The 14,408-nt window shown below is 51.3% G+C and overlaps 2 protein-coding genes across 9 annotated transcripts in view; both read right to left on the bottom strand.

Moving 5' to 3' along the window:
* Nucleotides 1–1,897, bottom strand: part of Nlrc3 (NLR family CARD domain containing 3) — a 32,642-nt gene extending 30,745 nt beyond the window's left edge. For all 5 annotated transcript variants that reach the window (XR_003710441.1, XM_028760843.1, XM_028760842.1 and 2 more), the window contains exon 1: nt 1,651–1,897. The gene's annotated coding sequence lies outside the window, so the exon portion shown is untranslated. The remainder of the gene's footprint in view (nt 1–1,650) is intronic.
* A 2,269-nt stretch (nt 1,898–4,166) lies between these two features.
* Nucleotides 4,167–14,408, bottom strand: part of Slx4 (SLX4 structure-specific endonuclease subunit) — a 23,612-nt gene continuing 13,370 nt past the window's right edge. For 2 of the 4 annotated variants that reach the window (XM_028760944.1, XM_028760945.1), the window contains exons 11-15: nt 13,096–13,262; nt 10,170–12,406; nt 6,467–6,569; nt 5,467–5,880; nt 4,167–5,108 (exon numbers count right to left, since the gene is read on the bottom strand). In XM_028760944.1, the coding sequence (XP_028616777.1) occupies nt 4,757–5,108; nt 5,467–5,880; nt 6,467–6,569; nt 10,170–12,406; nt 13,096–13,262 (3,273 nt within the window). In that variant the 3' untranslated portion in view covers nt 4,167–4,756. Of the gene's footprint in view, nt 5,109–5,466; nt 5,881–6,466; nt 6,570–10,105; nt 12,407–13,095; nt 13,263–14,408 lie in introns of those variants that run through there. The other 2 variants (XM_028760946.1, XR_003710444.1) reach the window with 2 other exon arrangements.

Consider the following 14,408-nt stretch of genomic DNA (forward strand, 5'->3'; position numbering starts at 1 on the left):
ACAGATGTCCACACCTGCCCAGCCTATCATACAGATGTCCACACCTGGCCCAGCCTATCATACAGATGTCTGCACAGTTGGCCACAGAAGAATATGCTCTGGGATTCCATTTCCAGGGAACTTAAAATCTGGACAAACCAATCTAAAATGATAAATGTCAAATAGTTTCTCTTGGGCTTGCTTGATCTTGTACTGCCTGAGAGGCAGCACAAGAGGCCTCTGGGTGCCAGTTTTTCTACACATTGATCTAAGGGGTGATCAAACACACACACAGGGCCATTAGCTCACCTTACTACGTGTAAAGTACATCTTGACTTTTGAAGTTGGCAACTGTGCAAAAATACGAATGTAGTTGGACCAAGTGAAGTAGTTCAATGTCAGCCTGTCCATGTCAAAGGCCAGGATGCTAGGGGCCCCTGTTGTGCTTTCTAGTAGGGTATTTATTGTCAGGGCATGGACCAGGGCTAGCCACTGCCTTCTGTAATTGGATGCCCACCAGATAATCTTATCGCTGCTAGTGAACAAGAGGATGCAGCGACCGTGTTTTAGAAGGGCCTAGATCATTGCTTCTTAGCTCTGGCCAAGCATTATGTCTGGTGGAGCCTATTCTGTCCCACGCTACTCTGCCAAGTCCACAGACCCGGCCTGAGCCTGCTGATTCCCTCCTTCCCAAATGCCTGCCTTGCCCCACCTAGCTTGGCTTAGATACTGAGGGGGTGCTTCTCATATCTCTGGCCACACACATAGTACCTTGGGTTCTTTGTATAACCTCCTCTCTACCCTCATCTCCCTTCTGAGGCCTGACCTAACACCATAGCAACTATCTGGCTTCTGAGATCAGCATCCCAAAGGAAGAAGTAACTTCAGCCCTAAGGATACACCTTGGCACTGACCTGGAGTCCCAGCAAGTGGGTAGATCTAGCCCTCCCAGCAGGAAGGTAGATACAGCTTTTGCAGGAAGGCTAAGGTGAGCCTGGGTTGAGGAAATACCAGCCTATAGGGGGAGGTCTGGGAAGAGCCTCAGGGCCTAGAAGCCTGTCCATGGGTGGATACCATAGTTAACACTGCCTGTGTTTAACATTCACGAAGCTTTGCAGCAAGACCTCTTACAGAGGCCTCCCATGGTTAGCAGTCTCAGAATGACAAGTTTTAACTAACCCCAGGGTGTGGCTATTAGTCGCCCTGCGGGGAGGGGGTACTTATGGGAGCTGGACCTAGGAGCTGTATGTAGCACTTCCTTTGACCTTTGGGGTAGGTGCTGGAGTTGTGATTCCACTTACAGGTGGGAACTGAACACAAGAAGAGGGTCACCTGCTTGGGACCACAGGCTGGGAGGGCAGGATTCCAATGGTGTTACTGCTTACTCGTAACAACCTGCAGTGCAGCCTGCTCTGCCCATGCCATCACCAAGAAAAGGGAGCTGGGTCTTCTCCCCTAGAACTTGTGCTGGATCATCATCCTGGGCATACATGAGTTTACCAGACACTGAGGCATCCAGCCCCAGCAGCTCCCGGCACCCAGGGCTCAACATTCTGTAGCCTCCTCATGCCCTGCACAGCTCAGGCCTTACGAGCCTCTGCCCTCCCTCCCAGCTAGCTGTTCCTGAGTCCTCCCTGGCTCCTGCACTGATGTCCTCTGGATGCTGCTTACCTTCCTGCCATTTTGGGTGCTCCAGGGTGCTAAAGGGCTCCACCTGTGTGCTCCTGGGAGCACACAGCTCAGCTCCCGTCAACAGGACATGGTTATAGTTGAATGCCTTGGGTAGTCAGTGGCAGGCCAGCTGAGGCTAAGGCTTTGGTCTGTCCAGAGCTGAGGAAACCTTCTCTGAAGAGATCAGGGGAGTTTACCACACTGATCATGGCAGGGCAAGGAGTGACAGACCCACCACATCCTGCGGTCCCCAGGAGCCCACCCACTGTCGCTGCAACTCTGGCTCTTCAGCTCTTCCTGTCCTCCACCTCAACCTTCCTTCCTGTCTAGTTTTAAAAGCTAACAGCCTCACTGACAAATCGGTAAGCTGGTTGGCCCCAGGCTCACCTCTTTGGTTCTGTCACATCCCCCAGAGTGGAGAAATGATGTCAGGTCTCCATTCTGGGACTGAGCAACCCCACAGCATGTGCTCAGGATGGGCACAGTGCCACAGTTGTTGACATGTCACCCTCCATCCTCTGACAACAGACTCTGTCAGTAGGTGGGGGTGGGGAAGCAAGAGACCAGGGAGGAAGTCAGCACCTGGGTTTAGGTCACACTGCTGAGAAACAGCCAGTAGGACTGAATGCCTGTACACTTAGGCTTTGATACCCTGTGGCCTTCCTCTTATTAGGCCATGTCCTTCTCATCCCAGAGGTACTTCTGACCTTGCCCTATCTTATGTCTCCGGGAGGCACCTGTGACCATTAATTCTTGTTTCCCATTGAGGGGGGAAGACTTTGGTGGAAGGTTAGAAATGCTGTTTCAGGACAACTTCTGCCCACTGAGATGGCCAGGAGCTGGAGGACACAGTGCCAGACCATGAGAAGCCTGAGAAGGCTCTAGGCAGAGCAGAGCATAGCTGTAGTCCTGGCCAAAGGGTGCAGCAAAGATGCCTGTACCAGGTGCCTACCAGATGTTGGAAACCACAGAGGCCTTGTAGGCCTGTCACACGTAAAAGGCCCAAGAGGCTCAGCCTGCCTCCTCCAGGGATCTGGCAGGAGAGGAAATAACCTCCTTCCTGAGGATCTTGGGGAACATCCTGGTGCTAGCTCCTTCCTCTCCTCCCAGTAATGGCCACCAGCCCCATACATGGGCTATTCTAATTGTGCGTGTGTGCATGCACACACATACACGAACCACACATTTCTCCAGGGTCATCTTCACTCTGAGACTTTCTGTTCCCCAAGAGCAAACAGCAGGGCAGTTAGTGGGCTCAGTTCTTCCTAACTTGGGGAATGTTAAGGCTTTCCAGCCTGCAGTCAGGGCCTTTCCCTGTGGTTTCCCTTACCTGAACTAGTTGTCTTTTATCCAAGCTAGACTGTGGCTCAACACAGACTGCTTTAGGTAGACAAGCCTAGGCCATGGCAAGGGCTGACCACAGACATGAACAGGCTGGAGGTCTGGTCACATTACCCAGACATCCATGTCCACCCAGACCATGTCTGGTGACACATATGATTTACTTATGTTCAACGCACATCTGTGGTGGGGCTAACCATACAAAGACAGTGTGGTTTCTGGAAGAGGACTTCTCCTCACTTTATTCAATGAGTGGTCCAGGTGGCTTCAGCATCACTGAAGGGGTGAGGCAGCCATGCATCTTAGTTTCAAGAGGCTGACCCAGTGCTATGATGCTGGAACCAGGGTGATTTGTGGGAAGGTCCCTGCTTACCTGCCACTGTTCTGGATGGTGGCCACACCTTCGCTTCAGAGGTTCATTTGAACCTCTCCCTGCAGAGGCAGCAACTGGCTGTTTAAAAACAGGTGGATGTTGCTGGATACAATAGATTCAGGGGTTCAAGAATCTGTCATTGGGATACCCCTGGTTCTGGGCTCCTAATTGCCTGCCTGGTCATCACAGGAAGAACTGGTTTCTCTCTGGCTGATCATGACCAGGACACATTCCACAAACACCAAGCTTTGTTCTCACCTCCCTAAACACTGCTGGCCTCCAAGATCAGCTCAGAAATCTTTCCCAGGAATCTGTCCTTGATGTCATGGCTTTCTTGTTGTAGTGCTGGAAACTGAACCCAGAGCCTTAGGTACACTAGGCAGGTGCTCTAGCACCAGGCCACCCTCCAGCTCCTGAAGGAATGGCTGGCACAGCTCTGGGTCAGTGCTAACAAGGCAAGCTGACTCAGTGGGTCCAACAGGCCCAGCCTGGCACTTTACTGAGCAGCAGCAGCTAGAGTCAGTGTCTGTGAGGACCCGTTAGTGTGAACACAGAGACAGTCAGAACAACTGGGGAACAGTGGACAGTACGCAGTCTTGGCACCCCAAGATAAGAACACGTGCAAAGGCTCTGGTGGGCACCAGGGCAGAGGGGCCCAAGCTCACTGTGTGCTCCTCTGGCTTTCCCAGAGAGGAGGGTCTAGGTTTATTTATTTATTTTTAAATAAAACTTTGTTTTTATTGCACATCATATAAACAACTTCACTGTATTTAAAACACACAAGGACATTCACAGGCTGTGGAAACCCAAACTTCTGTTTGTTTGGTTTTTTTTTTTTCTGGTCCCGGAGTCCACATCCTTACTTTGGGGGGCTTCATAGCTGTGCTGGGCCCTACTCAAAGTCCTGCTTAAAGAATGCTGGTGACAGTGGCAAGTATCTGGGCAGGCACAGGGTGGAGTAGCACTATGACATACTGGTCTCCTGTCAGTGTCTGGTCTGCCATGATGGCTGGGCTGGTTTTAATGCTAAGAAGGCAGGCTGGACCCAATGCCCTTCCCAGAATATTCTACAGGGCAGCTGTGCTTGAGTGTGCCGGACACAGAAAGACAAGGGAAGAAGGGTCTTACACTAGTCACTGGTGTGGCCCACTGCCTTTCAGGAACACACAGGATGGGGGCCCTGGTTGGGCCAAAGGGGGAAAACTGGCACTGGCTGAGGGGGTGGGCTGCTCTGAGTCCAAGGGCGGCACATGGAGCTGGAATGCAGCAGAGAAAGTATGCTGGGGTTCCTGTCCTTTACACTGACACAGGCCATGTCCTGCGACATACTGTGGAGACCTGACTTACACTAGGTGCTCAGGCCCTCTGGCAGGACTACTGGGTGGAGGCTTGTCATTTCTGATGCTTTTTCTTTCGGCCCGCAGGCTGCCGTCTCTTCTGTTTGAGCTTCTCCTTTCGGGCTGCAGCAGTTGTGAAGGTGATGCACTGAGCGTCCAGGATGTCGAGCAGCTTGCCCATGGCCACAGGGATGCCGTGTTGCTTCAGCTCAGCCTGCAGCTCAGCCAGCTCCAGAGGCTGGTACAGCAGGACCTTCCTGTGCAGGGCAGGCTTGGAGCAGATATAGCGCCTCACCGCCTCCTCGGTGTCTGCAGCCTGGATTGCTACCTGTGATGCGGTAAGACCATCCTCTTCATCCTTGTCTTCACCTGCAGACTCCAAGGCAGCTCCAAACTCACCAGAGGAGCTGAAAAGAACAATGATGTTACATGATACCCTTTTTCTACAGCCCCCAAGACCTGGAAGCCCTTTGAGGGGATGACTGTTTCCACGGTTCTGCTGGGCCTGACATGTGACAGGACTCCTTGATGATGTCCCTGATGTCCTGCACATCTCTGTGGTTCCTGGTTCCCGGGCCAGTCTAGGTGGGATCTCCCTCCCCCAGCCCCATCCAGAAAGCTCAGGCACATAAGGAAACTACAAAGCTCCTCAGGCCTGTGGTGACTCAGGGAATGAACATTTAAGCCATGTGGACTTCCCTAATGCCCTTTCAGACCCACCACTCAAAGGACACATGATGTGACTGACCCTCCTGCCTCCACTACCTTTGAGAGCTAAAGGAGTTGTCACTGCCATCCACAGAGGTAGCCATGGATTCCTGGGAGTCTGGGAGCAGGGCATCGCCATCAGGGTGTGAAGGCTCTGTAGCTGGCAACCTGCTTGAGTGGGAAACATTCTCACTGAGCTGCTTCCCTTGTCGTTGAAGGCTCTTGCTTCTAGTGGGGCCCTTGAATCCTCGAGTCCCAAGACCTTCAGTGGCCTTGAGCTGGGTGTAACTTCCTGATCTTGAAAGGTTGCAGGTCTCAGCGGTAGATGCCTGGCTGCAAGGTACCTCTGGGGGTATCTGGGAGGACGGGAGCTCATCCTCAGAGTCTGACTCCAGAGTCTGGTGAGTGTACTGGAAAATCTCCTTCAGTTTTAGGACCATCTGGCGTTTAGGCAGAGCCCGGACTCCAAACCTGCATGTGGAGACAGATGAACGTCAATGTCCATCGGTGCGGCCCTGTCACCACACTCTGCTGCTGAGTTACGTGTGGCTTGAGTGGACTGAAATCTTACAAGCCTGACTTTGTCGGGCATGCAAAGCTGACCATGTGGCCACATGCCAACTAAGCCTCCTCTAAAGGTTATCCAGAGATGTTTCCAGTGTCCTGGGGACGGTGAGAACACTGACTTCACCAAGTACTGGAGACTGAGGAGCAGTACTGCTTGGGATGTGACAGATTTCACACTGTTTTCCTTACTTGGCTGGCATGGCTAGGGTTCCACTTCTATCAGCATGGAGCAGGAAGACCTACTTCCTACAAGTAACCGCAGGGGCCTCATTCTTAGCTTTCTGGAGCTCACATCTGGTAAGAGTTAAGAAAGGCCCAGCCACTCACCCTACTCAAGCCTGTGCAGAGCAAACTGCAGAACTTCCCTCCCAGGCTAAGGGCCAGCTGCATCTCCCAGACCTGAAGGGCCAGGTGCTGGGTCAATCTATTTGCAGGGTCTGGTTATTCACAGGAGACCACCTAAGAGGAAGTCTGGAGAAACACTACCAACCTGTCCAGTTCTTTCTTCAGCACCGGGGTCTCCATGATTGAATACCTTGGCATTGGAGTTATAGGCACTTTGGGGGGCAAATTCTTTTTCTGGTTAGCGCCTTCTGGATAAAACATGAGAAGCACATGACTTAGTGTGAGAGGCATGGGTCTGCTACCACTTCTTGCCCTGGAAGTGTCACCATGGGAAAGGATAGACCCTAATCATCACTGTGCCCAAGGAGACCACCCTTACCATCTGAGCTGTGCCTTTCCACTGGAAGGCAGTATACAGCAATTATCAAGAACCCACCATGTACACAAGAGTAATGCCAGTGAACAGGCTCCTGGGGCCTTAGCACAACAGCCCAGCACATGATCTGATGTCACGTAAGAATATCCTGACGTGTAGTGACAGCAGAGACAACTGACAGCCCTGAGAACTGTCAAGCTCACTTAAACATCACAACTGCCTATCTCAACAATAAAGACAACATAGGCTGTGGAGATGTAGGGGAGTGGGTAACTCCCAAGTCTGAGAACTTCAGTTCAGTTCCTGGGAACCACACAGGGAAAAGAGAAGACCAACGCCCAGTGCTGTCTCCTGATCTCCGCATGCACACTGTGGCATATGCAAGCTCGCACACACAATAAATACATGAATGAAAAAACCGACATAATTATAAATAAACAAAGGATAGGGCAAGCATTTCTCCAAAGATACACAAATGGCCACTAAGCCCATAAAAAAGCACTCATCATGAGCCACCAGGTATCGAAAACATAGTGCAGTAACACTCCATAGCAGCTAGACTGGAAACATGACTGTGTTGGCAGGAATGGAGGGACTGGAACCTCCACCTCACACACGTCCTGGTAGGGACAGAAGACGAAGCAGTGTCTTGCTGGGTAGTGCTAACCACAGTTACTGCGTGACCTACAGTCCTGGACCTAACTATACCAGAAGAGACATTTATACCCACACAAAGCAGGATTAGTCATACAACCCAAATGCCTACTCATGGATGAACAGATACAGTATTTAGATATAATAAAGGAAACAAGGGAATCTTGAAAAACTTGTTAGAAGCCAGTTACAAGATATCATACATTGTATGTATATCTTCTTAAAAATGCTTCAGGGGGAAGGGCAGAGGTGGGACACAGGCACCCAGGAGGGTGTCAGCCACCCAGTGCCCTGGGGAATTTGGGAAGGAAGCAGCAGGTGGCTGTGACTGCATGGTGGCACAGAGCTAGTGTCCTCTCCTCCCTGCCAAGATTAAAGGCACACACCTTTAATCTCAGCACTTGGGAGGCAGAGATAGGGGATATCTAAATTCAAGGCCAGCTTGGCCTACAGAAAGAGTTCTAGGACAGCCAGGGCTACACAGAGAAACCCTGTCTGGAAAAACAAAATAAAACAAAACAAAAGATTAATAGAGATGCCAGGTGTAGTAGTTCAAAACTGAGTTTAGACAAAAGAATTTCCTCAACATCTAGGAAAGCCAAACAACCAACCAAACTCCACCTGCTTATAACCACAAACTGGGGGCTGAAGCTCACATTTGTAATTCCAGGACTTTGGAAGTTGAGACATGGGGGTTACTATAAATTCATGCCAGCCTGGAACCCAGTCAGAGACCCTGCCTCAAAACAACAATAAAAACCCTAGAAACAAAAGACTGATGGGAAACGTGGCTAGCCAGCGCTCTCCTTTTGTCTACAGAGGTTGGAGACCACCTCCTGTCATTTTTCAGGGGCCTAGAAGCTTGCCTCAGACCAAAGTGTGTGAGTCTCAAGTCTCCTGCATTGGTTCTCTGAACTGGTCTCTGCATTGGTCTGGGAACTAGTGAGAAATGCAAATTCTGCATTGCAGGCACCCCTGTAGCAAAAGCAGTGGGGTGCTGGGGCTCTCAAACCACTGGAGGGTGTCAGCCACCCAGTGCCCTGGGGGATTTGGGAAGGAAGCAGCAGGTGGCTGTGACTGCATGGTGGTGCAGAGCTAGTGTCCACTCCTCCCTGCCAGGAGGCAGTGGCTTTTAAGCTTTTCTGAAAGACTGGAATGCACAGGAAGTAACATCCTTCCTTCTGGGGTGGGGTCAGGGGTCACGCTCCCCCACACCTTCCTCACCTGAGCTTTGTGTGCGGGGACGGGTGGGGTCCACCATGCCTGCTAAGTACTCACTGTGCTGCATACTGTACATTGTCCCATTTCTTTAAAAAACATGAAATTGATTAAAAAGTTTAAAGTGAACTACCTACCACTTAGTGGTCACATTACTGGGCAACCTGGTTCTGAATCCAAAGGGAACCTTGTATGTGGTGAGCAGTTGACCTTGCCCCCACCCCTCCCCCCACAACTCCCCCCACCCCCAGGGAAAGCGCCAGTCTGTGTTGCATCACTCTTTATGTATTTTATGGGAGGAAATGAATGACCAGTGTGACTAGCTCCTGTGACCTTCCCATCACATCTTAAGTCTCACAGACAGCATGTGTCAATCCATAACAGTCCACTGTGTTGGGCTTTTCTCACCTCTGGCTATGAATGAATGATTATCTATTTGAATCCCAGTTTTCAATTATTTTGGAGAGAGGAGAATAGAATTTCTGGGCTCTATGAAATTACTCTTCTGGGTATGCGCGTGATAAGCTCCTAAGCTGGCCAGTGAGCCCCATGGAGGCTCCTGTCTTCGTCTGCTGTGCTGGGGTCACAGCTGTGTGTAACCAGGCCCAGCTTCTAATGTGGAGTCTGGAGGTTGGACTCCAGCCCTCCTGTTTGCACTCTATGGACTGAACCACCTCCCTACATGGTTTCTGTTGTCTTCCTTCCTTTCTTTTTCCTTAAAGTTTTGTCATGCTGTGTACTTTAGGTCGACCTAAACTCTTGATATTACTGCTTCTATGTCCTGAGCCGGGATTACAGATGTGCGTCACCTAGATTGACTATGGCAACTCTATACTTAATTTTGGAGAGAGGGTGGTAATGTTTCTCACATCCATGGGTGTCCTAGAACTCAAACTGTAGAGCAGACCGGCCTTGAATTCACAGAAATCTGCCTGCCTCTGCCTCTGCCTCCAGAGAGCTGAGATTAAAGGCATGTGCCAATACAGTCAGCTGTTTTTAAAGACAGTGAGAGTTGGCATGAAGCTTACTGCTACACTCACTGCTGCTGGTGACCTTAGACTTCTGATCCCCCCGCCTCCATCTTCTGAGTGCTAGAGTTACATGCATGTGTCATGCATGTGTCATCACACCCAGGTTTGTGTAGTTAACGTCTGTGCTCATGTGGTGCAGGGATTGAATTTCAGGGCCTCACGTATGCTAGGTAAGTCCTCTACCACTGAGCCAGGCCTGCAACAATGCACTTCACTTCTCCGGGAGCTTCACTCTGCCCATCTTAAGGTTATGTCTGCTGACAGCTCTAATCTCTGAGTGCTGAGCCAGTGTTCTGGAAGAGGGCTCACGGAAAGGGACTTGGAATAGGTTCATTAGTTGAGATCCAGGCAGGCTTAGGAAATGCTGTCTTGCTGCTTATATACTTACTAGTATATCCTAGGGAGACAGCTACATCTCCTACTTTATAGGAGAGCTGGGGGAGGGGAATCAAAGGCAGGGCCCTGCCCAGATGAGCAAGTCCTTCAGCTTTCCACCCTGACTGACCTCCACATCCCGTTAGCATAAGCAGTACATGTCAAGACCTCTCTCAGGCCTCACGGCCACTCACTTGGTGTCTCTGGCCTGTCTGGCTTCCGAGTCCTGGCACTCAGCATTTGGGCCACAGGTGGAGCCTCTGTAGAGTGTCCTTCCTCCTCATCCCAGTCATCCCACAGAGCCTGGCTAAGGACACTCAGTTTGCTGCTCTCTGGAGAGCCAGCCTGTGAGGACTGCTTCGGAGACTCTGTCAGAGCACCATAGCTTCCTCGAATGGGGGTGGTGCCGAGTCCTGGGGAGTGGCAGCCATCACTAGGCAGAGCTTCCTGGACCTGGCTGCTGGGACTGCTTGTGATCAAGGGGCCAGTCCGCTCCAGATTCAAGTGGTCAATTGGAATTGGTGAGAGAGGCTCATGCCAACAGTAGTCACCCAGGGGACCTGGGGGGTCACCATCTAACACAGGGCTGCTGTTTCCTTGATGGGAAGCCACTTCCTGCTCATCATCACTGTCCCCAACTTCCACCACTTCATCAGCTGCAGGCGGATTTGGCAGGCATGGTCTAGGTGAGGAAGATTTCTGGGACCACCTGGTAAACTCAGGGGGAGGACACAATGGCTGTGAAGAAGAGAGTCTGTGGCGCCCGGGGTAGGAAAGGGAAGGGCTTCTGTAGGCCTGTCTTCTGCTGTCAGAGGCTCCTAGAGTAACAGGCTGTGTGTGTGGCATGATCACAGAGAATTGCTGGGCTGCTTCCAGCACAGTCCTGCGTTCTAAGTTAGGCCTGGGTGTTTGCTGAGCAGGCTCATCTGACAAAGTCCTGATCTTAAGGCTTTTGATTTGGGTCTGTGATGAGCAATCGCGACTCTTGCTGGCCCCTGGAGTGGCAGGCACCAGCCAGGAGGTATCTGTAGCACTGTCCTCATCCAGGCTGGCTTTCTGGTTGCAGAAGAGCCAGGGGATGTCTCTGCGGCCCAGCGCAGACTGGTTTCCCAGCGGTCCCTCTTCTCCCTGCTGCAGCCTGGCCTCTGTCTTCAGTGGGCTTTGGAAATGTTCTTGATCTTCTTCAACATCAATGACTGAAAACAGTTCAGAGGACCTGGGGCTAACTTCTGGAAGTTTCCTTCCTTCTGGGAAATCTTTAGAAACTGACTCTGTCTTGGTGTGCTCCAGCTCCCGCTCCTCATCTGAATCCAGTAACAGGATGACCTCGTCCTCCTCTTTCCCGTGATGCAGAGCACCCTGGGCCCTGGGGCACGGGGGATCGGGTACCGACTGCGTCAGGTCAATGGGTGGAGACCTGGCTGGGGAAATCAGGATACCCCCACTTCTGCGTCCCGATACAGGGCTACTTGGTTTGCTTTTGTGCTGGCCTGCTTCTTTCCGTAACATGAGGATGTTACTGTCCCTCGTTTGCTTAGTTGGTGTAACTGGAGACAGTGAGCTTGGTGGGGACACCACCTTGGAAATGCTACCGTGTGACTGGGACACTGAGGGGGACAAACGGCTTGTGTGGTATAGGTGAAGCCATGACTGGCTGGGACTTCCACCCACAGAAGTCTGTGACAGGAGGCAGCAGGGGTGTGGAGAAGGTGCCTGGGCCACATCAGCCTGCCCCTCCCTGAGCCAGTCATTCTGCTCTTCATGATCAACTGTTATTTGTGACAGTTCAGATGACACTCTTTGACTTGTTGGAAGAAGGTGTTTGCAGTCATAGGCCTTGTGTGGGTGCAAAGGCAAGCAATCTTTCCCCCTCCCTTTGTGGCTGTCAGAAGGGCTGCAGAAGTTGGGGTGGTCAACTGCATCCCCCAGTGCATCCTGGGCCTCTGCTTTCCCTGCCCACTCTGGGCACTGGTCCTGCAGTGGAGTGGAATCTCCTTTGTGTTTGTAGCTGGCTAGTGCCTCTTCTTTTTCTAACCCAGACAACTCCATTTGCTCTGTATTTTCTGGGTGTCTGTCACTCTGGACACCTGCCAGGGAAGGCTCAGAAACTGGACCGTCCTCCCTGCACTGGTCAGTGCTCCCATCCGTGTCTGCCGCTCTGTCCCCCTGGAGAAGCTTCCTCTGCGTAGCTGCAAATTCATATATCTCTTCCATTTCTGCCTCATTCACTTTTTCTCCATCTTCTTCACAGACTGCAGGCTCCAGTGGAGTCTCCGCTCCCTCCTCCTCATCTGCCCACACGGACCTCAGGAGCTCCTGGAAGGTCTCAGCTCTGCTTTTGCAATCCTCACTGGCCTCTGGCTGCTCTCCCTCTAAGTCCGCCATGGCAGGTACTTGTTCACACAGCTGAACAAGGTCACTCACACCAAACCTGCAATAGCAGACGTGGCACCATCAGAGCTCTACACAGAGGACGGGTGGCCAGAGCACAGCTCAGGAAGAGGAACAAGGATGTTCCCCTTGTCCAGAATGCACTTGGCCATCACTCTGGACAGCACCCATGATGCTTTAACTTTGGTGCTAACAGAGTGAAGGTGTGTCAGGATCAGCTAGCAATCACAGGAGCTGGTAGGGCTACAAAACCAGGCAGCACTCAAGACGCTGTGCCTGAGAAAACCCACAGCAGACAGAAGGCTCTGAAACCCAGGTGGTGTATCATAAACCACCATCACTGAGCTTTTCTAAGAAGGCACAAGGATGTACAGAGCCTGGAATGAGTGAGGAGGAAGGATACCTAGGTGATGCTGGGTAACTCTTATGGGGACAACCGAGGGGCTGCGTGAGGTGTCTGTCTCTCAGGGTGCGGAGGCCACGGACTACCATCCCACCATGCTAAGTATAATTCTTCCCACCCAGCTCTCACACCCTGCAAGCATCTGCTCTAGCCAACTATCATGTACTGTTCATGGCTGCTGGTGTAAATGTGGGATTAAAAGATATAAAAGCTTTGACAGGCTTAGCCCTGAGCTTTAGGCAGCATAACTCGCCTTGAGATATCAGTCTCCCAATCCAGGCCACCAACTCTAATGGCTGTGGAGCGTGTGGAAAGTACAATCCCACCTTAGGGCCAGGGAATGCAGACCAGGAGCCAGGCTGGGAGGCACGTCAGTGTCCGCCATGTAGAGGTACTTCAGAAACGCGTGGGCGGCCTCAGAGCTCACGTCACTCAGCAGGAAGCGTTGGGTCAGATCCCCATCCTCTACAGCAGAGAAGCCTTCAGTATTTACCTGCAGGAGGAGGAACACAGAGTCTGTCTTTAGCCTCTTAGACAGCCTGAGATCCTGGTGGGGTGGGAAGCAGTCTTAGCCAGATTCTGTAGTCTGGACTTTTGTTTACAAAATCATGTTGGGATGGATGTTTAAGGTTAGTTTCCACTTGACAGATGTATCATGGACTCTTAAGTTTATCCGACTTGGGTCTGGGGGCTGCATGAGCATAGTGAGAATTTTGGTTTCTTTTAAAAAGCAGAGCTGGGCGGTGGTGGTGCACACCTTTAATCCCAGCACTTGGGAGGCAGAGGCAGATGGATTTCTGAGTTCAAGGCCAGCCTGGTCTACAGAGTGAGTTCCAGGACAGCCAGGGCTACACAGAGAAACCCTGTCTCGAAAAACCAAAAACCAAACAAACAAAAAAGTAGAAATATAAGGATGTTTTTGTTTCCAGGGCTACACAGAGAAACCCTGTCTTGAAAAAAACAAAACAAAACAACAACAACAACAACAACAAAAAAGGATGTTTTTGTTTTAATCTCAAGTATGGGATATGGGGCTGCTTCAGACTGTCCACAGCAACTGACTATAATTTGCCTCCTATCCTGGCAGGGCTGTGGTTCTGCCAGCTGCGGCTGTGTGGCATTTGGAATTCCGAGGATATTTTAGAGGCTACATAAATGCTAGCGCCATGACAGAAGGGCTGGTTGGCCGGTGGATGGCTGTGATTTGTCAAGTAGTTGTGTGCGAAGAGATGGAGAGAAGAGAAGAGCTACACGGACAGCGAAGCTCATGCTTGCCCGAGGAACTTCAGCGGGCAGTGCTTTAACAGTATCATCACCCCCTTCCCCCTCTATCTGTTTTTCTCTCCTACCCAGTGTTAGGGAGGTGGAAGGGTGAAAGAAAGAAGAATCCACAAAGTAGGTAAGAGCCCAGTTACACACGAGTCCCAGGATAGAGATGAATATGGCCCAATACATTTACAGATGATAATATCATACTGTAATTCTGACAGTCTTGTGTCTAGGACTTCCTGACAAAGACAGAGCAGTGTGCTGGATTCCTATGTGGTGGCACAAGCCTATGAGACTGAAGCAAGAACATGATGCTCCAACAGAGAGAGAAAGAGAGAAAGAGAGAGTGGGAGAGGGGGAGGGGAGGGGG

This window comes from Grammomys surdaster, unplaced genomic scaffold (assembly GCF_004785775.1).
Source record: "Grammomys surdaster isolate TR1022 unplaced genomic scaffold, NIH_TR_1.0 126612, whole genome shotgun sequence".
Taxonomy (NCBI): domain Eukaryota; kingdom Metazoa; phylum Chordata; class Mammalia; order Rodentia; family Muridae; genus Grammomys; species Grammomys surdaster.